General features: G+C 55.0%; 13 protein-coding genes across 13 annotated transcripts; 8 read left to right on the top strand and 5 right to left on the bottom strand.

The window, feature by feature from the left end:
- Window positions 1–483: 483 nt before the first annotated feature.
- PG998_000305 (integral peroxisomal membrane peroxin domain-containing protein) lies at window positions 484–2,016 on the top strand (the record flags this gene model as incomplete). The annotated part of the gene is made up of 1 exon (XM_066867123.1): window positions 484–2,016. One exon carries the CDS (start codon window positions 484–486, stop codon window positions 2,014–2,016), a length of 1,533 nt encoding a protein of 510 aa, XP_066735538.1.
- Window positions 2,017–2,578: 562 nt separating this feature from the next.
- PG998_000304 (uncharacterized protein) lies at window positions 2,579–4,043 on the top strand (the record flags this gene model as incomplete). Its single annotated transcript, XM_066867122.1, has 2 exons — window positions 2,579–2,594; window positions 2,923–4,043. The coding sequence occupies 2 exons, from the start codon at window positions 2,579–2,581 to the stop codon at window positions 4,041–4,043; spliced, it is 1,137 nt and encodes a 378-aa protein (XP_066735537.1).
- Window positions 4,044–4,589: 546 nt separating this feature from the next.
- On the bottom strand, window positions 4,590–4,991 carry PG998_000303 (uncharacterized protein; the record flags this gene model as incomplete). The annotated part of the gene is made up of 1 exon (XM_066867121.1): window positions 4,590–4,991. The coding sequence occupies one exon, from the start codon at window positions 4,989–4,991 to the stop codon at window positions 4,590–4,592; it is 402 nt and encodes a 133-aa protein (XP_066735536.1).
- A 983-nt stretch (window positions 4,992–5,974) lies between these two features.
- PG998_000302 (quinone oxidoreductase) lies at window positions 5,975–7,047 on the top strand (the record flags this gene model as incomplete). Its single annotated transcript, XM_066867120.1, has 2 exons — window positions 5,975–6,129; window positions 6,186–7,047. 2 exons carry the CDS (start codon window positions 5,975–5,977, stop codon window positions 7,045–7,047), a joined length of 1,017 nt encoding a protein of 338 aa, XP_066735535.1.
- A 398-nt stretch (window positions 7,048–7,445) lies between these two features.
- Window positions 7,446–8,562, top strand: PG998_000301 (anion-transporting ATPase; the record flags this gene model as incomplete). Its single annotated transcript, XM_066867119.1, has 2 exons — window positions 7,446–7,835; window positions 7,930–8,562. The coding sequence occupies 2 exons, from the start codon at window positions 7,446–7,448 to the stop codon at window positions 8,560–8,562; spliced, it is 1,023 nt and encodes a 340-aa protein (XP_066735534.1).
- A 780-nt stretch (window positions 8,563–9,342) lies between these two features.
- PG998_000300 (DWNN domain-containing protein) lies at window positions 9,343–11,189 on the bottom strand (the record flags this gene model as incomplete). Its single annotated transcript, XM_066867118.1, is given in 2 exon segments — window positions 9,343–10,623; window positions 10,638–11,189. 2 exon segments carry the CDS (start codon window positions 11,187–11,189, stop codon window positions 9,343–9,345), a joined length of 1,833 nt encoding a protein of 610 aa, XP_066735533.1.
- Window positions 11,190–12,595: 1,406 nt separating this feature from the next.
- Window positions 12,596–14,000, bottom strand: PG998_000299 (uncharacterized protein; the record flags this gene model as incomplete). Its single annotated transcript, XM_066867117.1, has 3 exons — window positions 12,596–13,265; window positions 13,325–13,738; window positions 13,837–14,000. 3 exons carry the CDS (start codon window positions 13,998–14,000, stop codon window positions 12,596–12,598), a joined length of 1,248 nt encoding a protein of 415 aa, XP_066735532.1.
- Window positions 14,001–15,796: 1,796 nt separating this feature from the next.
- Window positions 15,797–16,883, top strand: PG998_000298 (uncharacterized protein; the record flags this gene model as incomplete). Its single annotated transcript, XM_066867116.1, has 3 exons — window positions 15,797–15,976; window positions 16,036–16,223; window positions 16,292–16,883. 3 exons carry the CDS (start codon window positions 15,797–15,799, stop codon window positions 16,881–16,883), a joined length of 960 nt encoding a protein of 319 aa, XP_066735531.1.
- Window positions 16,884–17,841: 958 nt separating this feature from the next.
- PG998_000297 (uncharacterized protein) lies at window positions 17,842–18,309 on the top strand (the record flags this gene model as incomplete). Its single annotated transcript, XM_066867115.1, has 1 exon — window positions 17,842–18,309. The coding sequence occupies one exon, from the start codon at window positions 17,842–17,844 to the stop codon at window positions 18,307–18,309; it is 468 nt and encodes a 155-aa protein (XP_066735530.1).
- Window positions 18,310–18,445: 136 nt separating this feature from the next.
- On the bottom strand, window positions 18,446–19,631 carry PG998_000296 (L-rhamnono-gamma-lactonase; the record flags this gene model as incomplete). The annotated part of the gene is made up of 2 exons (XM_066867114.1): window positions 18,446–18,909; window positions 18,989–19,631. 2 exons carry the CDS (start codon window positions 19,629–19,631, stop codon window positions 18,446–18,448), a joined length of 1,107 nt encoding a protein of 368 aa, XP_066735529.1.
- A 1,049-nt stretch (window positions 19,632–20,680) lies between these two features.
- On the bottom strand, window positions 20,681–21,572 carry PG998_000295 (GTP-binding protein EsdC; the record flags this gene model as incomplete). The annotated part of the gene is made up of 2 exons (XM_066867113.1): window positions 20,681–21,413; window positions 21,448–21,572. The coding sequence occupies 2 exons, from the start codon at window positions 21,570–21,572 to the stop codon at window positions 20,681–20,683; spliced, it is 858 nt and encodes a 285-aa protein (XP_066735528.1).
- A 2,451-nt stretch (window positions 21,573–24,023) lies between these two features.
- On the top strand, window positions 24,024–24,683 carry PG998_000294 (HD domain-containing protein; the record flags this gene model as incomplete). Its single annotated transcript, XM_066867112.1, has 1 exon — window positions 24,024–24,683. One exon carries the CDS (start codon window positions 24,024–24,026, stop codon window positions 24,681–24,683), a length of 660 nt encoding a protein of 219 aa, XP_066735527.1.
- A 260-nt stretch (window positions 24,684–24,943) lies between these two features.
- On the top strand, window positions 24,944–27,384 carry PG998_000293 (uncharacterized protein; the record flags this gene model as incomplete). Its single annotated transcript, XM_066867111.1, has 4 exons — window positions 24,944–25,018; window positions 25,076–25,093; window positions 26,027–26,854; window positions 26,983–27,384. 4 exons carry the CDS (start codon window positions 24,944–24,946, stop codon window positions 27,382–27,384), a joined length of 1,323 nt encoding a protein of 440 aa, XP_066735526.1.
- Between the last annotated feature and the right edge of the window lie 470 nt (window positions 27,385–27,854).

Raw genomic sequence — 27,854 nt, 5'->3', positions numbered from 1 at the left:
TGATGGAGTTTCGAAAATTTAAAGCTTCATCAATCAATTGATCTTCAGTACACTCAGTCGTTTGTTAGCGCAGTTGCGAAAAAGATACAGGGGGTAAGCAGGGTAGCCCAGTGGGATGGCAGGGGTGGTCGACCCCGCTAACGGCCCCACGAAACAAAATGCCGGATGCAAAGGCGCCTGTAGACTCAGGCTACTTGCAGCACCAAGCACAGGCTGCAGCCAATCCTGTGTCAGCCCATCAGTCGAGATGACATGTGACATCTACCAGCAATCGACAAGTCTCGTTCATCCCTCGCCCTCGCCGGACATACCCAGCTTGCATTGCTATCTTGGAAAACACCTGCGGACTCGGAACCATCACCGCCTTCATCAGCGCCATCCAAAGTGATGCTCTTCGCGGGCTAGTCGGAGCCGTGTATCAACCACAAATACGTCATCGTCTCCCCAGACAACAAGATTGGTTCAGCCAAATAGTCGTTCCATATGGATCACGAATTTACCCAAGATGTCTTTGTCAACCGTGATGATCCCATACCCACAGTCAAATTAGATGGCTCGGGCTCGGGCTCAGGACAACCGTCTGGCTCAAAACACGATGAGACTTCCGCTCAGGAACCCAGTTCACCAGAGGCCGACTCATCTATGCCTCGACGACGCGGCCTCCGGGAGCGCATCTCGGCGTTGAAGGACAAAGCCAACATCCAGGATCTGTTGGTCGAGAAGGTTCTGACCCAGGTACTCCAAGAAGGCGGCGCATACCCTCCTGAGGATGTCGCCAAAAGTGGTGGTGGCCCCCCGGGCGTCGAGCGCCCCAACTTCAACCTCCCTACCATGTCAAACAACTTCAGGCGCTTCAACAGTCGCATTGGAGTCGTTTTCGTCTTTCAGGCCCGCGCCATCCGGCTTCTTTCCTGGCGACATCCCACGCATACCCTGTCCTTCTTGGCCGTGTTCACGTTTGTGTGCCTAGACCCGTCTTTAATCCCGTTACTTCCACTAGCTATCCTTCTTGTCGGTGTCATGATTCCATACTTCGTCGATCGTCATCCAGCAGCACCATTCAGTCTTACGAGCGACCAGGCCATAGGTTACTCGCCATACGGTCCTCCTCTCGCGCCCGCAAGGACTGTGAAGCCCGTCAAGGAGCTCAGTCGCGATTTCTTCCGCAACATGCGAGATCTGCAAAACAGCATGGAAGACTTCAGTCAACTCAACGATGCAGTCGTCACGATGTTGGTTCCCCGCCTCAACTTCAGCGATGAAGCCCTGAGCAGTGCTATCTTCGTTGTCCTGTTTGCGGCTTGTTTGTTGTTAAGTGTGGCTTCCAACACTTTGCCCTGGCGATTCATCTTCTTGGTTGGCGGATGGGCCGCGACTGTTATGGGACACCCAGCTGTCCAAAAGCAGCTTCAGAGCACGCATGGGAATCAGTTTAAGGAAAATGAAGAGAAGGCTCGAACTTGGGCGGAGAAATTCATCGAGGGCGACGTGATTCTTGACGGTGCACCCGAGACACGAGAGGTCGAGATCTTTGAACTGCAGCGACTTTCTGGGCCTGACGGCGAATGGGAGGCATGGCTGTTCAGCCCGTCGCCGTATGACCCGCTGTCCGCCGCCAGAATAGCTGGTGAGCGGTCGACGGGCACGAGGTTCTTCGAAGATGTACAGCCACCGCAAGGCTGGGAGTGGAGCGAGAAGAAATGGGCTCTGGATCTTTGGAGTAGAGAGTGGGTGGAAGAACGCATCATCACGGGAGTTGAGGTTGAGACGGAAGGAGAGAGATGGGTGTATGATATTTTCGATGAGAGTGCGGCAGACAAGGTCGGCTTGGTTGAGGATCAGGATGTGCAGCCGGAGACAACTCCTAACAAGGGCAAGGGCAAGGCCACAGTGCCAAAGCCGAGCTGGGAGGAAGGCGAAGACTTCGAAGGGAGAAGGGGTGAGTGGCGGCGCAGGCGCTGGGTGAGACTTGTCAAGAGGAAGAATATCCCGGCTACTCAGGATAACGTTAGTTGATTAGGTGTGTATGGTTATGCAATATCGCTATAGTATCATTTGGCCAGACTGGGTAGATCAAGTCACACACCCGAGGCTACCATGGTGACATGATGAGATAGTTAGTGCGTCTTGACACATGTTGCTCCTGTGTTATATCTTCTTGCTTCTATGAACAAACTGTACACCAACATTTATATAAAAGGCACTTGATTCCATTGGTATTTCTAGTAATAGCAAATTTCAAGGGCTCCCCAATGGAAGAAATACCACTAGGTCGTCATCATTTCCCAAGTTACAGCGGATTTCTGTGTCTGATGATACTATATTTGCTGTTCGTATCTCACGGGCGGTTCGAACAAGTCGCAAACCTAAATCGACCTGTCCTAATCGTGGTTCTAGTCGCACATGCTATGAGATTCATTCAATACTTAGCAGAGGGTATACATAACCACGGCGCCTATTCTACAGTAATTTAGAATACAAATGGCTATCTTACAAGAGAATTGAGCCATAAAGAAAGGGTTTGGGTTGGCAAACATCCCAAAGTAGCAAACCATAGACCCCCTGAATCTGAGCTAAGATGTGCGATGTGCAACGTGGGAAGCTCGGGGCGCTGCAAACGGCCATTCGACCCAATTACCAAGCATAAATAAATGTACCAAATTCCAAACACTCCTCACCACCATAAATAGTACCATAGACTCACCGACGATCGAATATTCCATGATTTGTGGGTATAGCAACAAGCGGGCACTCCCTCTGACTTGTTCGTTGTTTAGTTGTCGCAAGTGGGGTCGTGGTTATAGCAGTGGCGCCTTATTAGGGAAGCGGTTGCTGCCTTGCCATCGTGAAGTCTCGCACGCCGTCCGGAGATCCTCGGTACTAGCGAACCGACTATCACGCAGCAACTACCAAAGCACGCAGTATCATACGACCCGAACCATGGACTCGACATCTGCATCTTCTCCCCCCTGCGGGCCGGCCGGTTCCAGACCCACGAGTTCAGCCAAGGCGAAGGAGCACCCGTCGTCGTCATCCGCGACGAGCTATACGGCACCGTAACGGTCCGGGAGCCGGTGCTGAACGAGCTGCTGCGCTCCACGGCTCTGGCGCGCCTGGCCGGCGTCCACCAGCACGGCATCTCGGGCCTGCTGGGCCTGACGCCCAAGGTGACGCGGCTCGAGCACACGGTGGGCGCCATGCTGCTGGTGCGGCACGTGGGCGCGAGCGTGGCCGAGCAGGTCGCCGCCCTGCTGCACGACGTGAGCCACACGACCATGAGCCACGTCGTCGACTTCGCCATGGCGTCGGGCCCGGACGACGCCGGCTCCTTCCACGAGGTCCACAAGATGCGCTACGTCCGCGACTTCACGCCCATCCGCGACATCCTGGCCCGCCACGGCTTCCGGGACCTGCCCCGCGACCCCCTCGACGAGGAGCAGTACCCGCTCGTCGAGCAGCCCGCGCCGCGCCTCTGCGCCGACCGCCTCGACTACGCGCTGCGGGACGTGGTGGGCCTGGGCCACATGGCGCTGGCGGACGCGCAGCGCGTCATCGTCGCACTACGAGCGTGGCCAGGCGTCGACGCCCCCGAGAGGTACCTGGTGCTGCGGGACGAGGACACGGCGCTCGCGCTCGCGCTGGCGCGGGCCTACACCGCCTGCGACCGCGACGTCTGGGGCAACCCGTCGCACGGCGACCTGTACACGCGGACGGCGGAGCTGATGAAGTCGCTGATCCAGCAGGGGGCGGTGCGGGAGGCGGAGCTGTGGACGCTGTCGGACGAGGCGTTCTGGGCGCGCATGCGCGGCGCCGCGAGCCCGCAGCAGCTGGCCGCCATGGACCGGCTGGAGCGCGAGGGCCTGCCGGACGGCGCGAGCCTGGCGCTGCCGCGCTTGGCCAAGGTGCGCACCATCGACCCAGACGTCTGGCTGCCCGGCGCGGAGAAACCGGCGACCCTCTCGGAATTGTGGCCGGCGTATGACGCGGAGCGAGAGGATTACATCAAGGCCAGGCGGGCGCTTTACGCGCCGCCATCGGCCTAATTGGTTACCCACCTGTCAGTCTAGATTATAGAAAAGGAGACAAATACCCAGGTTTACTACACATAAGAGGGACGAGACTCAAACTCCTAAGATTTACGGTCTAGCAATAGCATAAGCTCAGTGGTGTCTCTGTAAAAGCCGTGGTCTTACTCTTCAAGAAGGCATAGAGCTTTCCCACTAGACAGTTAAAGCACAAGCAGGAAAGCCGACGCTCTACAAAGATACATTGCATCTATAAGTCCATCTCGTGTAGGAACTGGAGGCACTCGGAGATTGCATTCGCCCCAACATATTTGGCAAATTAGATATGCAGGAGAAGCTTTCAGTATTAGACACCCAAATAGTCCAACTATAGAACTAAGTACCGGTCTGGCATATACCTGCGTTTAGTATCTTGAGATGAAATAGTAATGAACACAGGGTGCCTTTTTGATGAAGACTTTCACAATCGAGCCGGGACGAAGCGCCATCGAGCCCAAGGTTCCTCAAATCAGACAACGTCCCCTTCACCATCCAGTCCAACACCCCCCCTTCGCCTCACCCCTCTCAGCTCCCCCGGTACGTCGAGTAGCTGTACGGCGCCAGCAGCAAGGGCACGTGGTAGTGCTGGCCCTTCTGGACGGAGAAGGTGACGACGACCTCGGGGAAGAAGGTGTTCCCCTCGCCGAAGTAGGCGCCCGTGTCGAAGCGGAGGGTCCAGACGGAGGTGGACTCGACCTCGCTCAGCACGTCGTCGAGGCTGAAGGTGGGCACGTCGCCCGAGTCGCGGTCGGTGCTGAAGGGCAGCCAGGCCTTGATGCGGCCGTCGTCGTCCGTCTGCGACTCGAACGTCTTGAGCGGTGCGTGCCCGCCCTCGAGCCGCACCCGCACCCCGCGCGCCGGCTTCCCGACGCTGGTGTCCAGGATGTGGCAAGTGATGGCGTCTTTGTCCTTGACGACTTCTGCCATGGTCGGGGTTGGTTTGTTGATATGAGTGGGGTTCCTATTCCCTGGTCAGTCACGGTCCCGAAAAGGCGATTTTAGGCATGATGTCCCCAACCTGGAAGGTTTGGTGGTGATATCTGTGGTTTGCTTACTGGTTGTGGTGATATATGCTGTGCTACGATGTAGGTTTGTCTGCGTGTAGTCGGACAGTGGGGTACAGAGGTAAAAGGAGGAGGAGGAGGAGAGAGTATCCAAGCTAGAGCTTATTGGTGTTGTTAGCACTCTTTCAACTTCTCTTCTTCGTTGAATATAAAACAACAATCCTCTCCCGGTACCGACTTCAAAATCTCACTTTTCTAGGAGGGGGCCCTACTCAGCCTTGCTGTTTACTCGACACAGGGCTGAGTCTGTTGATACAAGTAACACGTAGATTGAATGTTGTCAGCCGTGACTGCCTATCGGAGTCCGCCCGCCCCCGCGGATGCGTACCTGACGGGCTGGCTTGCTAACGATATAGTCACCAACATACGTAACCCCTGCCCCGCCCCCACCTCGTACCAAACTGTGCCAATGTCAGTGTCCTTGGTATCACCTTCTTTCTTTCTTCAATGCTGGGGGTGGGATTCGATTTAGATAGCCTCTGGCGCCTGCCGTACCTGGCACTGGCCGTGATGGAACAAGAACAAGGGAAACCGCCGCTTGCATATGTAGGTACAAAGCGAGGCTTGGCAATTCAGTCGTGTATGCACGCGAACCTCCAAAACCATGCCCGGAGGTCGCAAGGCCCAACCTTGAGAGCTGCCGTAGCTGCCGTAGATAATAATAGTATTGGCCTCCTCCTCCACCCGGCTTACCCCGCCGCTCGGAGTTGCGAGCCTCCAACACATTACAAATCCATACATACTCACTACAGCCGTGATAACACCCACGGGCGAGCCATCATCTCTCTATCCACTTTGCTTCTAATCCGTTTGATCTTGCTCTACAAGTGCTACAGATACGCAACCATGGCATCGATCCCCAAGACCATGTCCGGCATCCTCATCGAGGAGCCGGGTGACGCCGAGGTCCTCAAGTGGAAGACAGATCTTGCAGTGCCTCAACTGAGCGAAGGTAAAATCCTTGTCAAAAACGAATGGGTTGGCGTCAACTACATCGACACGTGAGTCGTGCCCCTCGTATTATTCCCCAGGCCGTTGCTGACTATGGCGAGAATAGCTACTTCCGAAAGGGGCTCTACAAGGCGCCCATGCCCATGATCACGGGCGGCGAGGCCGGTGGCATTGTCGTTGACGTGCACCCATCCGTCTCGAACTTCAAGCCTGGCGATCGCGTGGGCTATTTGAGTTCCACCCGTGGCTCGTACGCGCAGTACAATGTCATCTCCCCCCACACTTGCATCAAGCTGCCGGACAGCATCTCGACCCAGACGGCCGCGGCCTCGCTCCTCCAGGGACTGACGGCGCTGACCTTCATCCGTGAGGCCTACCCGGTCAAGGCCGGCGACTGGATCCTCGTGCACGCCGCGGCCGGCGGCGTCGGCTCGATCCTCTGCGAGATGTGCTCGTCCATCGGTGCCAAGGTCATCGGCACGGCGGGGACGCCCGAGAAGATGGAAACGGCCAAGAAGAACGGCGCGCAGTGGGTCATCAGCTCGCGCAAGACGGGCGACGAGATCGTGGCCGAGGTCATGAAGATCACCGAGGGCCACGGCATCGACTGCGTCTTCGACGGCGTGGGGGCCGCCACGTTCGAGGCCGACCTGCAGCTGGCCGCGAGGAAGGCCACTCTCTGCGTCTTTGGGAACGCCAGCGGCGCGGTCCCGCCGGTCGACCCCCTTCGGCTCAGCGCCGGGACGCCGGCGAAGAACCTGAAGCTGATGCGGCCTACGCTCTTCGGCTACTTGGTCACGGCCGAGGAGTACCACACGTACGCGACCGAGCTACTCGGAATGATCGAGAAGGGCATTGTGAAGTTGGAGAAGACGAGCACCTATCAGCTGGAGAATGCTAAGCAGGCTCACATTGACCTGGAGAGTCGGAAGACTACTGGAAAGCTACTGTTGCAAGTTCCCCAGTAGGTTAATAGTTCAATGTTTTATTCTGTTTCTCAAGGGTACTCTACTATAGTAGCCAGTAGTTGCAATCCACCGTGAACTCAATACTCCCAGGAATATAGTGGCATCTGCTATACTCACGAACCAGGGTACCCCGCCATTGGATGTTAGACGGAATGGAGGGGCACTAGATTACGTAGGGGCCCTTGCATGTGGTACAGATCAATTTAATACTAGAGACGTCCAAGGTATTCCACCGCTGTCCACCAATTATCGGGAAGTACCTATCCTGATTCTGCGTCAGTCATTTCCAAGTACACGTAGACCCTACAAACCAAACCATACCACTCGTTCTCGCTCGCGACAACGCTATACACATACGCGAAACCCACGCCACCTACGATTTATCCCGAAAAACGAAAATGGCCTCCACCGCCGTAGTCTCGGCCGACGACGGCCTCGAGCCGACGCTGCAGTCCATCCTGGACCAAAAGTCGCTGCGCTGGATCTTCGTCGGCGGCAAGGGCGGTGTGGGCAAGACGACGACGTCGTGCTCGCTCGCCATCCAGCTGGCCAAGGTGCGCCGCTCCGTGCTGCTCATCTCGACCGACCCCGCCCACAACCTGTCGGACGCCTTCTCGCAGAAGTTCGGCAAGGAGGCCCGCCTCATCGACGGCTTCGACAACCTCAGCGCCATGGAGATCGACCCCAACGGCAGCATCCAGGACCTGCTCGCCGGCCAGGGCGACGAGTCCAACGCCGACCCGCTGGCCGGCGGCATGGGCGGCATGATGCAGGAGCTGGCTTTCGCGGTACGTTTGCGTGCTTTGCTTTGCTTTCGCTACATTACATACAAAACAAGAAAGAACTTGCCTGTGCTAACGGAACTTCCCACCTGGCTTGCAGATCCCCGGTATCGATGAGGCCATGTCCTTCGCCGAGGTCCTGAAGCAGGTCAAGTCGCTCTCGTACGAGACCATTATCTTCGACACGGCGCCGACGGGCCACACGCTGCGGTTCCTGCAGTTCCCGTCGGTGCTCGAGAAGGCGCTGGCCAAGATCTCGCAGCTGTCGTCGCAGTACGGCCCGCTGCTGAACGGGTTCCTGGGGGCCAACGGGTCGCTGCCCAACGGCCAGAACCTCAACGAGATGATGGAGAAGCTCGAGGGCCTGCGCGCCACCATCAGCGAGGTCAACACGCAGTTCAAGGACGAGAACCTGACGACCTTCGTCTGCGTCTGCATCGCCGAGTTCCTCTCGCTCTACGAGACGGAGCGCATGATCCAGGAGCTCGCCACCTACGGCATCGACACCCACTGCATCGTCGTCAACCAGCTGCTCTTCCCCAAGGCCTCGAGCGGCTGCGACCAGTGCAACGCCCGCCGCAAGATGCAGAAGAAGTACCTCGACCAGATCGAGGAGCTCTACGACGAGTTCAACGTCGTCCGCATGCCCCTGCTCGTCGAGGAGGTCCGCGGCAAGGAGAAGCTCGAGCGCTTCAGCGATATGCTGGTGAACCCGTACGTCCCGCCGGAGTAGAGGGGGAAAGATAGTGCTTGATACCGATCTTATGAATAAAGAAAACATAATGGAAGTCAAGCCTGGACACGTTCACGATGCAATGATTTTATTGGAGCAGGTTAGGCGTTGTTACTATACACCGGAACCACCTCTGTTAAGCACTGGAGTCGAAGCCATGGTTGATTGGATGCTAGATAGCCAGCCTATGCAGTTAGTTGTAGATGGCCGATAACAGAAGGCTGGGAAATAGAACACGGAACAAATCACGAATACTTTTGAATACTGGAAACATGGAGAGAAATTCATATGCCTTGATTGATTCGCTATGGATTTCTCAAAAAGGGCTGGACTTCGTAGTGCGCCACAGTCCCTTTATATATGGGGGGAAAACACTCCCCTTGATGGCAACACCTGGTTGATTTCGATCAAATACCCCCTGTCGCACGATACCGTGAAACGCCTTCAACGCCTCATACAGTCCATCCATCCTGGGACTGTTTGTTGGTTTCCCTTCCCTCGTATCTTCAAATTCAGCTGCCAAATATCGATGTCCAGTGTATGCATGCAGACAGACGCCCCACTGGGTTGGTTTTCATGATGACTAGAACTTAATCCGCTTCCCCCTCCAAATATTCCTTGATGCAACGCCGATGTCGATTGGAAAACGCAGGTCCAATCTGATGTCATGTCGTATTTTCGTCCTTGTGCGCACCACAGAAGGGCACGGACAGGTTGTTGTTGAGTGTGAGAAGATGGTGTGTATTATACAAGCGTGTCGAAGGGCAAAAAGGCAAGCACTCAGAGCTCCCTGTAGTCGCTGGGCCGATTCCTCCGCTGCCTGTTCTGATGACGGCCAGGGTTGACGGGCTTGCGGAAGTAGGCATCTTCCTCATTGCCAGGCTGGTTGAAGTTGGCTCTGTTCGGATACTGTTGTTGGAATCCATTCATGTTGTTGTTATTGTTGTGATGGTTGTTATTGCCCATGCCCATGTTTCCGCCAAAGTTACCAAAGCCACCATTCATATTGGGGAACCCGCCCTGGTTGAAGCCGTTCATGCCCATCATGGGGTTCATCATACCCATCCCCATGTTAGGCATCATAGGCATGCCCATAGGCATACCCATGGGCATGTTCGGGAAGCCGTTCATACCATTCATGCCCATCATAGGGTTCATCATCATGTTGGGCATCATACCACCCATCATATTCTGCTGCATCTCACGGGCCGCCTGGGCCTTCTGCATAGCCTTGGGGGCCTTGGGTATCTTAGGATTTTCGAGAATATCATCAGCCGGCCGCTTCTTGGAAACGGCATTTTCGGTTTCCGCCTTAGATGCGCCGTTTGCAGATGGGTTGGCTGGAGCTGTATGGTTCGATGTATCAGCCTGCGGTGATTTGACTTGTGATGTACTTGGCGTAGGCGACTTCGTCTTGTCGGTATTATCAGCACTGGCAGCACTGTTCTCAGGCTTCTTAGCGGCAGCATCCGCAGATGCCGCTCCGTCATTCGGCACTGGTGATGCCTGTTTGGGAGACTGCGCAGCGGGAGGACTCTTGGAGCGCTCCTTGGTCTTAGCTATTTCCTTCTCTTTTAAGTGCTCCTGAATCTTCTTAGAAGCTTCCTCATCTGGCTTCAGGTCATCAATGAGGACACCCTCTGTCTGGCAAGCAGGACAGACAAAGTCACTCTCAATGAGAGCATTAGTGATGCAGTCATTGCAATATGTCTTCTCGCAACACGGTGTCATCATTGGGTCTATAAACAGCTTCTTGTCGACAGCGCAAAGCAGTCCCTTTTCCTCCAACTCCTTGTCCTCCTCCGATGCCGCTTTCTGAGCCGCAGCTGAAGTCTTTGTCTTGGCCTGGAACTGTTCCCACGAAGCCTTGTCAGGCTCTGCAATAACATAGTCGCCCTCGGCGTTGACCATGAGACCTGCGAGTGGTTTCACACCATCCTCGCCTTCGTTCTGCTGAAGCGCAGACTTGTCAACCGTTTTCAAGAATGACCGAGGAATACCAGTGGTCCGCTTGACCCTAGGCTTATTGTCGAACTCTGGGTCGTCGTTCGTAGGGCACACCTGGATCCAATGACCCTTTCTCCCACACCGGAAACAAACATATCCGTTGGGGGATCGTGGTCGGGAACATTGGCTGGCTTCTTGGCACCGGGCTTGTAGACAGGTGCCTGGTGGGCCATCTCTTCCTGCTGGGCCTGCCACTGGTCTGACTGGACCTGAAAGATGGCTGCCAGCTTCTCTTCCTCCGTCAACGCCGTACTCATCTGCTCGAGCCCGGCGGTCGAGGGCTTGACAACCTTGGTATGCTGTTCTCGACGTGACGAATTTCTGGCGTTGACGGGCATTTTGCCTGTGACGTATCTTGCGGCTCGACCAGCGCCGGGTTTTGTGGCCGGCTGCCGACGGGCGACAACCGTTGTCGATCTAGGGATGATGGTCGTGTCATCACTGTATTCTTCAGTATAATCCTCGGCGTAGATGAAGAGGTCGAAATCGGTGCCGTCGCCGAGGCCGCTCTGTTTGATGATATCACGCTTGAGTTCCCAGACGGAGATACCAGTCCCGTCGAATTCGACACGGGACGGCTCCTTCTGGGACTTAAACTTGTAGAACACAGACGAACTCATCGTGATGGGCTGTGTCGGTGTTCAGACCTCTAGGGGAGCAAGGTGATGAATGTGTATGTTGGTTGTAAATGGTACCTGCGCGTTGTAGTAGTCGGCAACCTCACAGTACGTTGTGTCGATGTGGGCTTAATATTCTAGGCAGGTCTGTCAGGTCGGTTCTTGGACGTTGTCGCAGGACAAGGGCGACAAAGAGTAGTGTGATGGACCGGACTGTTTCTGTTCCCTGGGCTTTTTAGTGAGAGATGACTTTTCCTTCGACTCTAGATTCCCACGTCGATTGTTCTTTGCTTTGCTTTTTAGGGACCAACTGTCAATATGGACAGGAATCAATTTTCTTGATTGTAATTGAGAGAACAGTAGGAACTGCGAAAAAACAAGCCCCTAGAAATAAGGAAGAGTGGAAAATTGCGAAGCGTGATGTACAAAGCCAAAGGCAGACTTGACCACCGAATTCAACTCTAGTGAAGTGGCAGTGAAGATCTTCCTCCCGAATCCATGCAAAACACACTCCAAAAGTACCGACTGCCTCGACTATCAGTTAGCCCACGACCTGCTACCCTTCCTACCCTACACTGGAGAGATGTAGATTGATGCGAGGTCACCAAGCAATCATTGCCGTTGAGACTGCGGTAGCCTGGTTGACGAGAGTACAAGACGAGTGCGACGGGCGAGGGTGACAATAATCGGTTGATGGATTTCTAGTTTTCAAATGAAATAGATTATCTGGTCAAACGCGAGTATCGGAAATGGTTCAGATCACGACGATGTTCGACGATGTTGGGGAGGGCTGTTGGGGAGAGAAAGAAGCGCAAGCAAGTAAGAGGGGAAAAGAGGCGATCTTGGGGTTGGCTGGTTGGTCAAAGGGTGAACGGAGAATGGATGCTGAGCTGATGGTGGATCAAAGAGAGAGCGAAGAAAAAGGTCTTTAGTAGGCTGACGGGCCGGATGGCTGACTGGCGCCTTGAATGGATTTGTCACTCAACCTTTATCAGTCACTATCAGTCACCTGGCCTTTTGGCCCGGCCGGGTGGGTACCGAGGTACATACCTGATAGCCAATCTAGATTTGGTGGTCAAAGCACACCAACCACTCCTCACAGAACGAACTCCTCCCCCATACGGCTTCCACAGTTATCACTGGGCCCAAGATACCCCCCGAGATACCCCTATCGGGTGTGATTTAATTGCGAAAGAGAGTGTATTGATGCAAAACGTTTGCCGGCGCACATGTGTCTTGGATGGATAGCTCTATTCAATTCCTGCTACGTATATTTACTTTTCGCCTGCTTGCTCCCAATAGCCATGCCCAAATTAATAAGAGTAAGAAGTGCAGAGCGACATGCCGGACCCCATGTCCTCAACATTTGATCTAATAATACCGGTTGTTCTCGAACCAAATCTCGGTGATCACACCAAGAAGCCGGATAGGACTTGATACCCAATTGCCAAGCCAATAACCCAGAAAAGGGTGCCATCCAGTGCTGAGTACAATCCAGGTGCGGCATTCGCCTTACCGCCACAACACTGCCTGTCGTAAGTCACGTTGTTGAATTTGGCCGCGGCCGCAAATGCGGATCCTGCGAAGCCACCGACGTTGTAGTAGTCGACATTCAGGAAGTTTGGTGCTCGTCCCCATTGGTTCTTGCATCCTTGCGCTCCTTCTCCCAGACTTCCGAATCCCGTCACGTTGTTGGTGACATTGAGCTCGGTCCGGGCAGGGACCAGGAGCTGGTTGCCGAGGAGGGTGATCTCAATGTTCAGGTTGTGGTTCAGAAGATAAAGGCGGTTCTTAGCATCTGGTTCCGCCAGATCAGGGGGCCGCTGGACGACGCACGGGAATTTCTGGTCAACCGGGTCAAAGGGAGTCTCCCACATCTGGGAGAACTCATCCAGTAGCCACGGATACTCGGTCTGGTTTGCCATATAGTCCATAAACATGACAACTCGCTTTCCGCTCAGGATCATTTCTCCCAGCGTCGGCCAGTCATTGAGCATCATTGGCACCAACGGCGGGGTGTAGATGAATGGCAATAGTCCACTCTCCTCGATGGAAGGCACGTACATGGACGGTACCGAACTAGATTCTGTGTTAGAGCCTGTGTGATGCTTGGAAGCACGGTTAAAAGGGATACGTACTAGTTTCCGTTGCCGAGGAGGATAGTAATGACATCGTACGGATGTCTCACAACCCAATCCTTGACCTTAGACAACCAGTCGGTGATGGGACCAGCGTCAAGGATGTCACAGCTGGTATGGCAGAAATGCGGCTTGGTGCCATTAGCGGGCCACTGCATCTGGGCTTGGAGGAAGCGGACGCCATCGTCCAATTGCGCTGTCACGTCATATTGTTGGTTGGCAGCAAGGTTCTTCTTGGTGATGAAAGGAGAGTTATGACAAGAGACTTCGGTAATGTTGCTGTATCTGCGACTGCAAAATTCCGGCCAGTTGTTGCAAGGCTTCGTGTTGGTGAAAGTAGGGATAGAAGCCGTGGTGGCAGATGTTGAGTGGTTGCTAGGGATGGTAGAGGTTGCATCGCCGGTCAAATAGGTCCTTGTATCTGTCGCCGTTGATTGTCTAACTTGTGTAATATTTGCGCCAACAGTAGTCGAACCACTGATGGGTAGAGAGCCTAAAAGGTGCCCTGCGACTTTTGGGAGCCGAGGGAGAGATACGGGCCCGATGGTGTCGCAAGTTCCGTCGTGGTAGAGCCGGAAATTGTCTGTGTTGTTCTCGGGTCGTCGACAGTGATTGCTGTCTGTCCCGAGACGCCTGCAGCTGCTAGCAGCAGCAGGCCGCCCAAGCGACGCACCATGTTGTCCAAAAACGAGAACCGTACCGATGACCGAGGCGTCGTCTTTCTTTGCTAAGCCGGGCTGGATATTGCTAAAAGGAGTGGGTAGAGGCCGCCTGACCTTGAAGAAAAAAAGATGCAATTTCTGAAGGTAGTGAATCACGGAGCAAGTAGTAGAAGCGACAGTGTAACTGGCAGAAATCCCATGACGATAGTGATGATGATGGGTGGTGGTCTGGCCTCCAGTCAATGGACCCTGGCGATCCGTGCTCCTGGGAAAGGAACCTTCAGGTACAAGCTGGGAGAAGATGGTCGATCGGCTGGCGTGAGTCGGCGGCTTCCCCGTTGCTGGGTAGTTTGCTGGGTGGTGTCGTAGGTCGTACGGTTCTCAGGCCCGCAAAAGGGTCAAAATAGAAAGTCTATCTCGCAGCTCCAACGCAGGGAGGCGCGTTCTTCTCGAGGAACTTGGCAAGATGCAATTGCCGGCCCACCGGGATCTACGTTGCAGGACACGGCAGGAAACTGTTGGTTTGTTATGGGCGATGTTCTGGGCGTCTCTGGGTTCTGTCTGGGCACTGCAGGAAGGGGGTCAAGCAGGGATTTTGCTGGACAGTCCGCGGGTCCGGCAGGTTTGATCCCTATTAAACATGACGTATCCGCTGCCAGCCAACTGTATAGCGTCCATTGGCCCACGCGTATAACGACACTATCTGGCATTAGTAGTCTGGCGCCGTAGATGATTATCTTAGGATATGGTGATTTATGCTGCAGGCAGACTCTGATATCCCACCAGGGAAATGACCGACGAGCTGCAGCTTGGACAGTATGTAGACAGGCAAATGACTAATGGACAGGTGACAAGTGAAACACGACGTGCAGGCTACCCGACCAGTCAGCCACCGAGTTCGGGTGGTTCATTTTATCTCTTGACAGCGCAGATCGATTCGCGGTTGACTTCCAATTATCAATACGATGCTCGCGGGTACAGCCTCAGGTAAGGATACAGGGATACGAGGAACACGGGGATCAGGGGGTCTGGTCTACCACTATTGTCTGCCGCCAGGGGGAGGCCGCAACTAACTCCTAACACCCCAAACATTGAGTGCTGTTATTGGGGCTGCCGTCGGTTGCTTTAGGTGCCCGGCAGTTTCGTGCCGGGCCATGCCACCACAACCTTTTTCCACACAGGCAGAACCCAGAACAGAAGCTGAACCCAGAAACGAGATATGTGCTGTTCCTGGCGCCTACAGAACAGACAATCGCTGATCGATCCATTGGCCGCAGGCTGCGGTGCACAGTCTGCGCGAACCGCCAGACAACCTTTTAGGTCGGTTTAGACCGGATCGTCAGGCAGGCCACGCAATGCGCGCCCAATTTTTTCCTTCTTCTGCTCCGCCTCCCTCCTACCACCGCTGCCACTGCGACCAGACTACGACTTGCTCAGTGGAGCGGTGGCTGTTTCGTCCCAACTAACTAGGCCTAACCTTCTTGCTGTCGGTACTTCAGGCTACTTGCCTGTTTGATCTGGGCGGCTCCCAGCCTGCCAGCTTCGCTTCTACCTGGTATTTACGTCACGAACCCTTGCTCGCTGTTTTGGCGAAAGACCCTGGGCTCAGGTATCCTGAGAAGCCAGCCCAGCCCAGTAGCCTGGATTATCTCAACCAAGCCACCGGTCAATCGATTTGATAACCCAGACCACTCCTTTTCTTTCTGGTTTCACGAGACAAGAGAACCGTATTCGCCTTCACGTTCCCACGAGTTCACGGACAATCGGAATCACCAGCTGAGGCGACCGTTCGTCTACACACCCTCAGGCCATGGCGTTGCCCGGCTTCCGGAAGCGTCGCAGCGCAAATGCTGCAGCCGCCGACGGCTCCAAGGAAGGAGCATTGACCGATGCAGATGTCGCCCAGATGAAAAATCTGACCAAGACTCGTCGCAATGTGGCCCTCGTTTCGAGCTTCTGTTATTTGCTCGCTTTCATCTTTCTTGTCCTGGTAAGAGAGCTTCTGGTTGAGTATCCACGTTGAGATCGTTTTCTGATTGGCGCGTCCAGGTCGAAATAGGAAACACGAAAGGAACAAAAGTGCTGGGCGATATCTACTTCTTTAAACTGAATATGGCCAACATCATACCTCAGTCGGTGCCTAACCTGACTCTCGTGAACTCCATCGCCCGCACATTAGGTCTGCACGATTTCTATCAAGTTGGGTTGTGGAATTTCTGTGAGGGCTACGATGATGAGTAAGGACTCCCAACCCTTGACCATTCCCAACGTCGTGGGAGCATTGCAAGGCTAACAAGTGAAATAGGGGAATCACATACTGCTCGACTCCTCAGACTTTATGGTGGTTCAACCCTGTCGAAATCCTTAAAAATGAGCTCTTTGCCGGGGCATCCATTCCTTTGCCAGCCCAGGTCAACGAAATCCTCAGCTTGCTTCGCATCGCCTCGAACATCATGTTCGGCTTCTTCCTTGCCAGCACTGTCCTGGATTTCATAATGATTTTCGTTGCGCCAATCGTTCTTTACTCCAGATGGTGGAGTATGCCCGTGGGGATTCTGTCTTTCATTGCCTTCATTCTATCCACGGTTGCCGCAGCGATCGGCACTGCCATGTCCCTGGTGTTCAAGTACGCCTTGACGTCGCAGTCCGATCTGAACATCCAAGTCGAGGTCGGCAACAAGATGGTGGCCTTCATGTGGGTTGCCGTGGGCTTTACGTTCATATCCTTCGTCATCCACTCGGGTCTTTGCTGCTGCTGCACCTCGCGTCGCGATGTCCGTACTGGCCGAAGGGGAACTGGCTTGTCATCTGGCAGCGTACGGGAGAAACCGAATACTGGGAATAAGTTTCCCAGTTTTGGTAGAAACTCCTCCTCGAGGTCCCATGTGCCGGCTTAAATCAAGCGTCGGCTTACACGTGCACCACCGCAATCTGGTTGAAGAGCATCTCATGCTGGTGTTTCACTAAAAGTTTATAGATTTCTTTGCTGTTCAGTATGTCAGCCTAACAACAAAGAGAGAGAGAGAGACGAAATCGAATGCATGCAAGGAAATAGATCAAGCGATGTACTTGATATACTTGTTTGACGGCGTACATAGAAATGGGGGTCAAGGGACACATCCTTAATGAATTGATTATAATAGCAGTTTTTTTAAGCAGTATACTATCGGAAATCGAAACCATCACACATCATATTCTACTTCTACTCATGGCCACACTGGTGAACCGTATCACGCCGTAAGAGTTGATCTTCTCGGCTTGCCACATGAAACCCAGGCCCCGGCGGAATCTGCGGCGTTTCCGAAGTTAGGCCTGGAGGCGGTAATGAGAAATATCGAGGGCTTGGAGATTTCCTTATGGCAGTTGGTCGGGCAACCCCTTCCACCGAATAAAACGCCAAGGGTTTAGATTCAGTATGTGAACTGCAATTCATCGGGATCAGGGCTTTGCTTGATGGATGCCTCTAATCTTCGTAGGTGTATCGTCGGTATTTGCAATGCTACAGAAGTAATGCAATTCGTTTCTCGACCTGGCCAGTAGCTGAGTCATACCGGGCGTAGCTCCGGCGAGTATCCGCAAGCCGGAAACCCCGCACCGGTGGCGGAGGGCTTTCCCCAGCTCGGGTTTGCGAAACGTTCCTTGCACCAGGTGTAAACCAAGGGGATGATTTAGCCGAAGAGAGAAGATAACACTTATAGCTCGAAATCACTCTCTTTCCAATAAAGGATTCTTCAGATTATAAACTCACTTGCTATCAACCTACCATTAAAACGAGTCACAAGAGTCACCAGCTACACTCAAACTTGTCTTATCCCGCCTGATCTACCTGCCCAGTCCGAAGAGAACCACAAAACCATGGCGGCTACAGACCCCAAGCCCCTGATCACGGGCATCGCCCACATCAACCTCAGCATCCCGCCGGGCACGCTGGCCCACGCCAAGGCCTTCTACGGCGAGACGCTGGGCCTGACGCCGCGCGCCGTGCCCGCGGCGCAGACCGAGACGCTGGCGTGGTTCGACGTCGGGCCCGCCACTACCGGTGACTCGCAGCAGCAGCAGCAACAGGTGCACATCTCGACGGCCAAGCATTCCGAGGACACGACGTCGGCGACGTCGAGCCGGCACCCGTGCTTCGCCGTCGGCAGCGTCGAGGCGCTGCACGCGCTCCAGAACCGCATCCTGGCGCACCACCAGCGGGGCGGGCCCGACGCGCCCATGATGGCTGATCCCGTCGGCACCAGCTCGGGCAGCCAGGGGGCCGAGTATCCCACGAGGTTCTTTGCGCGGGACTTCGCTGGGAACCGGTTGGAGTTCTCGTTGTGAAATGTGAAGGGGCTGCTTAGGAAAGGAGGGAGGAGAACTATTGCACATGCTACCTATAGTTGCCTCAAATACATTATTTCACAAATTCATGAATGATTAGTCTTGGTGAACTCGATTAACTACTTCCAGGGGTATTTTAAGACTGCAGTGCCCGTCTATGAGATGGGTAAACGAAGGCAAAACCGCTCTGTTGCTCCTCTTCCGTCTTGATGCCGTAAGCCTTCAACGCCGTGCCACCCCAGATCATGGCCTTGTCCTCGTCCTCCAGCGACGCCATGAAGCAGAGCCTGTCCACGATCTGTCTCCATTTTTCCCAGGCCCCGTCGTCGACGCCGACGGTGCACACGGGCCAGTCGCTGCCGAACATGATGCGCGAGGGCCCAAAGGCGGCGAGCACCACGCTGAGCCAGGGCATGATGGCCTCGAAGATTTCATCGACGGGGCGGTTCCGGAGCGACTCGTCCATCTCGGAAAAGCAGCCTGAGAGCTTCATGTACGTCGAGCTGCACTTGCTGAGTGTGAACATGGCCGTCCGCCAGGCGATGAAGGACGTGTCTGTATGGATATTGATGACCGTGAGGTCAGGCTTGCACAAGTGATCTGAATGGGCTTCGTTAGCTGAGACATCCTACCAAAACTTCCCTAATTGTTGTTATATTGGCACTGTGCATGAACTCACTCAGAATGAAGACGACCTTCTCCTCTTCTGCCACGCCATCATGTGCCTTGTCGATCATCTCCACCGTCTCCTCGAGCTGGATCCGGCCACGGTCGTGCTGGTTGACGCCGACGTCGAAGATGTAGCCCTTGCGGCCGAGCAGCCGGAGGCTTTCGATGAATCCGGCGCCGAGCGCGGTCCCGTCGGGCTTGTCCTGCAGGAGATAGCGGAAGCCGCGGACCTTGTCCCAGCTGTCGCCGGCGGCCTCCTCGGCCTGGGCCAGGTACTTCTCCATGGCGCCGGCGCCGCTCGGGATGGGCGCCCAGGGGATGTAGGCCGAGCACAGCGCCGCGTCGTCGGCCGTGTGGCCCTCGCCTGGCTTGGGCTTCCCCAGGGCGATGCGCCGCAGCCACGACACCTCCATCAGCGGGTACTCCCAGCCGCTGCCGTCCTTCTCGCCCGCCGCGAGGTCGTGCTTGCGGTCCGTCTCCAGGAAGATGAAGCCCTGGACGGGGGCGGGAGAGGAGGCCGTGGCCGCCTTGTAGTCCTCCAGCGAGTGCTGCTTCGCCAGCGGGTTTTCAGGCGTGGCCCATGACAAGGTGGGAATCTCGCTCTCCGGGTACAGATGGATGTGCGAGTCGATGATGGGGAAGTCTCCAGCCATGGTGGGTGGTGTTATTCAGTGTTGAGCTCTTTGGAGACGAGGATCTGGGAGGTTGGGGAGTTGGGAAACACGCAGCCCTTAGGACTTGTCTGATCGGATCTATATGTCTACGTACCTTCCGGTTAGTTAGTTATACGGCCCATAGAATAGAGATGTTTCCTGTCATGTTTTACCCCGCCATTTGACCCTGAAACCGCGCCCCACCTGTGCTTTCATCGTATCGTCCACTTATAGGCGCGGCAGTGGCTACTGATATAGTCTTGCTTATTCAGAATTTTGACCCAAGGCATCACCTGACAATAAAATACGGCACTGACAAGAATAAGGACGTTGCCTATACAGTAGCCAAATTAAAGCTGGCGCCTACGCACAATCGCATGTCCACTTGTAGTTATACTTATATATAAAAGATGCATGTTCAAAATCATAGCCACATTTCACAGTTGCAGATCGGCAAGAAAAGTTCAGGTGAGGTATGAATAGATTCAATGGTCGTCTATCCACGACTAAGGGGCAGATAAGCTGCTGAGGCTTGTCTGGATCCTCATTTGCATGGGCGGCTGGCTCAGGGTTTCCACAGGCCAACCCGAGGCCACCAATATTACAAATTCTGCAGCAGCCATCATATCATGGCGTGCTGCCGTGCTGGAGCAAGGGGGCCGAGATTTGTCGTTTTTGGCCGTGGGACAAATCTCGCTGCTCTGATTACATTGTCACAAGAAAGTGAACAATCGCACGACTGCGCAGTTACACGACGGAGGGTGGTGACCACCTCTCACATCGCCACGCGGAAAAGCAGTCGTGGGGGTCGCAGCATCGACCCAGATGGGTGTAGGCGCGCAGAGAGGCGAGCCAAGACCGGCTCGGCTCGCCCGCCGCGCTGATGCAATGGAACAACAGGACGAGCGACGCTTCTGCCCGAAAGAAGGGGGCAGCGTGCATCGGACTCGTTAAAGAATGGACGGCCTTCTATCCTCGTATCTTCGGCCTGTCGGGCGTTTTTTGCTTGGGCTTCGTTCATTATCCTCCACAGGTCACAGGGTGGTTCTTCATGAGGGCACGACGATGCCATTGCGGCGGGAGCTGCGGGAAACGTACTCCTCCTCGTCGCCGCTGCTGGAGCAGGCGCTGTCGTCGTCGCTGAAGCCACATCGGGCACCCCCGCAGTCAATCTTGACGCGGTCACCCTTGCGGGTGATGCCGTAGCGTTCACAGGTGCAGTTGCTGCAGTCAGAGCTGGGGGTGCTGTAGCCAGAGAGCGACGAGTTGGGTGACGAGCTGTCTGAGCGGTAAGACAGGCTGGAGCCGTTGGACGAGACGGGAGAGCTGGAGAAGTCGGTGATGACGTCCTCGTCGATGTCGGCGCTTCCGAAGCGGGCGGTCAGTTCCTCGATGGCATCCTCGTCGCAGTAGTCGACGTCCAAGATGTGGCGGGTGGCATGGGGCGTGATGGGCTTGGGTGCCTTGATCTGCGAGGTGGAGAGAGGTCTGCCCTTGGGAATGTCCACGGTCAAGGAGGCGCGCTTCGATGATCGGTGCTTGGAGTCTTTGGAGGAAGACGAAGAAGAAGAGTGTCTTGAGGAGCTCTTGCTGGAGGATGAGCTGTGGGACTTGGAAGAAGACGAAGAAGACTTGTGAGACTTGTCCTTGGGGACGTCGAGGATGTTGAGTTCTCGGCCAGTGGTGGGCTCGACGGTGGATTTCTCGCTGGGGTTGTGGGAAACGTGGTAGCCGTCGATGATGTAGTAGTACCAGTATCGCTGGCCAGCCTCGAGGTTGCCCCTGGAAGCGGAATGTGCCCTTCCACGAACCGGACTTGGAGGAAGTCTTATCTCTGGAGAGCGGGAGTTGACCGACGTAGTTGTCCCAAGAGCCAAGCAAATGGACGGACTTGACGCCCGAAGAGACGCGAAGAGAGAATGAAAGTTGAACAGTCGCCATTCTGAATATTATTAAAAGCTGCTATTGCAATATTGTCGTTTCTGAATTTTCTTCAAAAGGAGCTTTGGTTGAGCAAGTAAAAACTAGTTTTCCGTTTATTAGAGGGTATGCGGTGGTGTGAATTGGGGGGTATCAGATAGTAGACCAGCAACTATCGTGTGTTTTTTTCTGTATATTAGACGACGATTAGACTTAGAGCACAGCTCTATAAAAAAACAAGAACAATGGGAAGAGAGGGAAAAACGAAAAGGACTAGTTTTTGAGGATTGAATGCTTGCCGAAGAAAGAAGAGAAGAGGGAATGGGAAGGGGGCGGGAATGCAGTTGGTTTATATGGCTGAGGCCATCAACAGAGGCCTGGATGGCCCATTACTTGACCACAGTAACCTTAGTACAGGGGCACAGGGACACAGGGAACATCAACAACGTTGTGGTTAGGCAAGGCATTCCTTCTCCCCAGCTTGCCCAGCCAGGGCCCGGTCCCGGTAGTCGTCCGGACACTAGCCTCGACTTGTGGGCAAGCAGATGGAGATTCGGAGCATCTCTTTGGTCAATCAAATGCCGTCATGGCGGAACGCAATATGACCTGAATACAGGTTTCCCGCTCTGGAGAGGCGTTCGAGTGCTAGGTGCGCATCGACGCAAGTCTTGCCGCACTGCATACTGGGCGCTTAAGCACATGAGAGGAGGATGCTAGCTGCTAGTACTCGGTAGTATGCTATTATTATGATCAGAGAGACATGGGATGGAGGGGGCGGGTCCCTGGGCTTCTGCCTTGGAGGGGGATCGTCTTCCGGCTAGACCTAAAGGGGGCGATTGGGCGCTACATCTCCAGCCGTCATTGGCCAATGAGGCACAGTCGCCAGCCAATACCAACACCTCGTCTGCTGTCCATCACACGCCGCGTTAGCCATCACTTGGCGCCTGAGCCAATGGCGGCCGACGACAGCCATCCTGTGGCTGCATTGGATGTGTAATAGATGAAAGAAACAGAGAAAAAGTACAGTGTGTGTGCTGTAAATTCCAATCTGCAATCAGCACTCAGCACTCTAGCTGGATCCCGTCCCGCCCGACTGCTGTATGCCCACTGCGAGGAACGAGGCCTTCTGCACTGCGATTCGACAGAGGAACGAACATGTCTAAGGCATGTCCTGGCCGCTCATGCGCGAGCTGCATATCGAATTCTTCGGTAGCATTCATGCATGCCATCATGAGATGAGAAAAGAAACGAAAAAATAGGTTGGCCACCCAATCCACGTGGTGGATTCTCGAGGTGAAGAGGCGGCATCGGACGAGTCGGATGCGAGGCCTTCTGCCCTCGGCCTTCTGAGGTGATAGGAGAGGACCCGGCTCCGTTCAGAAACGTTACCGTCGATATGGGTATTGTACAGCACAGCTACGACAGACAGGTCTTTGGGTTGATCACATTTCGAGTCGCCACTGTTATGGAAACAAATGTTATTAATAGTTCCATCAAAAGTTTCACTGTGTCATGATGGGCGATCGGTGCAAACAGGCCGGTGGACTTGTAAGACAATGCAGACCTGAATATTCTAGAAGTCTGATCATAACTCACCTGCCACAAGCCTGCTGCTGCTGCTGCTGCTGCTGCTGCTTTCCTGATGATATGCCGTCTCCAATGGGCCTGAAAGCAGGCCTCCCACCATGCATCGCATGCATTTATCCTACAGGCCGACTCTTTCTTCATGATGCTTAGCTGAGCTTTCCTGTTCCTGGGTGGACTTTTGTCATGGTTCCTCAGTGGTGAGTGTCCTGGTGAGCCGAGAGGTGAGATTTTGGCAGTCAGTCGCTCTAGTGCATGCATATGCATCATTCCATCGTCTTAGCTCCGGCGGGTATGTGAATCGAATCACACGCCGATTTGCATACCTTGAAGAGGGGCACAATCATGATCGCAGTCTTCGGTGTTCAGAGCATGTAGAACCTCCGCATGTAAACCCTGGTCTTTCCCAGATGTCACGCTGGCCAGGCTCCGAAAAAGTAAGCCCAATTTGGAGCGGGCGGATACGACGACACTGGAAGACTGGGCACTGAGGTGTGTGCAGATCCCTGTCCCTCACACAAAGCACAGCAGCAGCTTTCTCGCTTGGCAAACAATCTTCCGCGATTTGTGCTCTGGATTCGCCAGCCGTCCGGATCAAGATCATATGGTGCCACTGCTGCTTGCTGCCAAAGTCTAGAGCATACGACCCTCGCTTTTTCCCTCGGACCAAGGGTCTCGCTTCGCGGTCCCTCCGCGGTAAGTCGTATACTTTTTCCAGCTGTGGATTATATCCCACAATGGCCGAAGCAACCTATCAGGCCCCGGGAAGAAACTGCTGCTCAGCTGCATCTCCCAGCGTTCCCTTGCTTTGGTTGCATCGCTACATTCTTCAGCGGCAATCTCGCATGCTAACAGACAAGATGCAGCTCGTTTGGAAGACAGGGAATCATGCCGGCTACGCAGTCTGGTGTTGACGGGGGACTGGTTGACTCCGTCACCACCTTCGTCAAGGAGTACATGTCCAATTACGACGGCAGCCATGACTTCAATCACATCCAACGGGTCCTTGGACTAGCCCAGTATATCTATGCCCATGCAGCTGAGAAGGAGACTCTGGACCTCCAGACCATTATTCTAAGCGCTTTGCTCCACGATGTGGGCGACAAGAAATACCTTCAACCGGGTCAAGATGCATCAACCATGGTTCATAAGCTTCTCCTTTCAATGGGTGCTGACGAGCAGCTCGCTCAGAGAGTCCAGACAATCTGTCTCGGCGTCAGTTACTCGAGCGAGATCAAGGATCCCGCACGCGTTCTAGATCTCATCCGGACCCATCCAGAGTTGGCTGTGGTCCAAGATGCTGACCGCATCGATGCCATCGGCGCGGTAGGCATCGGCCGGTGCTTTACTTTCGGCGGAACCAAGCCCGACAGATCTATGGATGATAGCATCCAGCACTTTGAGGATAAACTTGTCAGAATACAAGGCATGATGAAAACCGACACGGGAAAGGAGCTGGCCAAACGGCGGACCGAGCGACTGCTCCAGTTCCGCGAGTGGTGGAATGACGAGGCTGCCTTCGCCGCTGCCTCTCCCACTGCCGTCTGAAGGCAGGCCAAGGCGGTCAATGTACTTACTTCGCAGCTTTCCCGAGCAGCAAGTCAGCACTATTCATATACGATATTCTAGACAGCAGATGTGACACCAAAACACGGAACGTAAGATTCTGTGTCAGAGTGTGCTTTTCCGAGAGCGAGAGAGGCCGCTATACTTGCTGTTCTGAGTACGCACTACCAAATAATGAAGCCCATGTTTGGACAGGCTATGCAAAGCAGACGACCGGGCAGCTTGGTGAGAGGAGAGTCGAAATGCGAGACTCTTATAGCGTAGAACTGAACAACCCTCGCGCCTTGATTCGAACGAACGTTAGAGATTACCTGACAGTATGTCTTGGCGGGTTTCTGACTGTCTAACCATAGTGACTACATACACCTTCCTAGTTCAGCAATCAGCTTGGGGTAAGACTTCGTCGTCTTACCATGAGAACCAACTCGTCCAGCCTGGTCTGACATTCGCAGGCCTGGCACCGCCCAGGGTCGGCTCTATTCCCAATTCAGCCATTCACACGAGGCTCCCCGAATATGTGGCTGACCACCATCAGCAACTCACACTGCAAATCACCATGCATCTGGACATCGGGGCGGTGATCCTCCAATATTCCCCTCCAATCCAATCAACCAGTGTAACGATGCATGGCTAGGTACCCCGTCCGCCTGCATCTTCACCCGAACCCTTCTACGAATGCTATGTTCTGGCGGCGCAAACATTTTCGTGCTCGATAGCCGTGCCGACCTGGCGATACCGCAGTGTTGGGGCACCTAATCGTCGTCATTCCCGCTTCCTCAACTCCATCAGAGACGAGGCTTCATGTCAATTAGCGTGGCGTTCCTCGTTGTTGTACACTTCAGACTGCGACGATAACATCTTGAATGCTTTGCTTGACGTCGCCCAAGTACAAGTCGCGACTGAATTTCTTTACATGATTGCGCTTATGCGCAGAAGCCTTGTTGTATCGTAAGACCGCTTGTCTCACGTCTGTTTCCGGGTCATGATGTTGTTCGGCTGCCAGACTGCACTCTTCTTTTTTGTTGTCTTGTCGCCCGTTGCACACGCTACTCCTGACGGAGATGTAGCCGTGCCTGCGACGCCTGCTGTGTTCGTGGATGATGGGTCTGGATTCACACCGCGCTACTACGCCGAGGGGATTTCCGGCCTATCGGCTAGGAGGCCGGCAGGCTGCCAGTCTAGATTGCGCAGACCCTTTGAAGAGCCACCTCTGCGGTGAACTGGGTGCGGGAGGAGAGTCAGTGTGTTGCGGAAATGATAGGTATTGCTTCTTTGGCGCCAATTGGACGGCGCATTGCTGCTCTATAGGGAATAAGTGCGGCCAGTGCGGTGAAGACCAAGTCCAGGGCAATTTGACAAAGACATCAACTTTCGAGGTGACAGTGGGAGAGGTCTCGGGCACGAATAGCGCACCCGTTATCCAACAAACTTTCAGCGAGCAGACGCGAGAGAGTGGCGCATGTACGCCTCGGAAGTGCCAGGCTGGCCAGTTCCAGTGCAAACAGGATCTCGGGGGCAATTGCTGTCCGTTCGGAAACAAATGCTTGACCGGCGGATTCTGCGGTGTCGGTGTCACGCCGCCGCCCAGTAGCGCCGTGCCTACCGCGAATGGATGCCCCTCGAAGAACATGTTCGCCTGCGCCTCGGACCTGGGAGGAGCGTGCTGCACCAACGGGCAGACGTGCGTGGTGACGAACGGCGTCCAAGGCTGCGCCGGGCAGCCCACGTCGCCCCCCGGCACCGAGATCACCTACAACGGCGGCGGGCTCAGCCAGGGCGCCAAGGCAGGGATCGGCGTCGGCGTCGCCGTGGCCGCGGCCGTCATCATCGGGTTCGTGACGTGGTTCTGCCTGCGCCAGCGGCGCCAGGCCCGCCGCAGCTCCGCCTACCGCTCGCAGCAGCAGCAGCAGCAGCAGCAGCACCGCGGGTACCAGAGCGTCAACGGCCAGCAGGCGGGCGGGCTCGGCATCGGGGGCACGACCGAGGCCATGTCGCAGGTCAGCGACCAGCGCTCGCGCACGGGCGGCCCGCACCGCACCGGCCTGGTCTACGAGTACTTCGGCCCCGACGCCGTCGCGGGGCCCTACACCCAGCAGGAGGAGGACGAGCTGTGGCCCGACGCCCAGCAGCCGCCGCGGCGGCATGTGGGACCGGTTCGCGCGCCGGGCCGCCGCGGCCCCGCGCGCTGTGCCCCTGCAGCCGAGGGGGCCCGGGGACATCGCGGCGCCCGTCGAGCTCGGGGAGACGGACGGGGGGCCCGCACCACCTGAAGGCGCAGCAGGTGCGGGCCGCCAAGACGACGCCGACGCCGTCCGTGGCGCCGCAGCCGGCGGGCGTGGCCGGGCAGCAGGCTGACGTCTACGAGCTGTGGGGGTCTCCTGGGGACACCTTGGAGAGGAGCCCGCTGGAGGAGGCGGGCGAACGCCATCTGCCACCAACGGGGCAGGAGCGGCCTTATTCGCACATATCTTCCAATACAGAATACCGAAACAGTCAGGAGAATCCGGACCCCCATAGTACGGCTGAGTCCGGCTCGACTGCGGCGGAGAGTGCTCAGGAAGGTGGTGGTGCAGCACACGGGAACGGGAGTTCGGCTGCTACTGCAGCTGCAGCAGAGAGTGCCCATGGTGAACAGGGTCACAGAACCGAGCCAGATGACAACCATCAATCGACCCAGGTGTAAACTTCAGGGAATGCAGGGGGGATATCATGGAGCCAGAATCCACGCGGCAGTTTTCTTCTTTTCTTGAGGATGGCCAGTATATTAGCCTATGCTGACTCTAATAATGATATGAGACACCTGTAACCAGACAATTGATGAAACGACAAATACCCTCCAAACGACCATTTGATAGAATGCTCTTTGTAAAACGCCTGTTCGCCTTGCCTTGACCAGCAGCCCCTATTCTGGTTGGACTGAAATATGGCCGGTTTCAAATGCAGAATTGTACTTTGGTGGTATAAGCAGTTTTGACCCTATTACGCCTTGCAGAAATGCACAATCAAACCCCTGATTAGATGAAACAAAAAGAAATACAGTAGTGTGCTCGGTCAGTGCGACCCAATCGAGCCCACTGCCTCGAGAGCAGTTATAAGACGAGCGATGTAGCACTCAAGGCTGATCGTCTCGTCGCCAGCACGATAAAGACCGGA

Source organism: Apiospora kogelbergensis (assembly GCF_038363985.1).
Source record: "Apiospora kogelbergensis strain CBS 113332 chromosome Unknown utg000001l_segment0_segment0, whole genome shotgun sequence".
NCBI lineage: Eukaryota > Fungi > Ascomycota > Sordariomycetes > Amphisphaeriales > Apiosporaceae > Apiospora > Apiospora kogelbergensis.
Note: the sequence above shows the minus strand (reverse complement) of the source record. Positions and strands in the feature narration are given on the sequence as shown.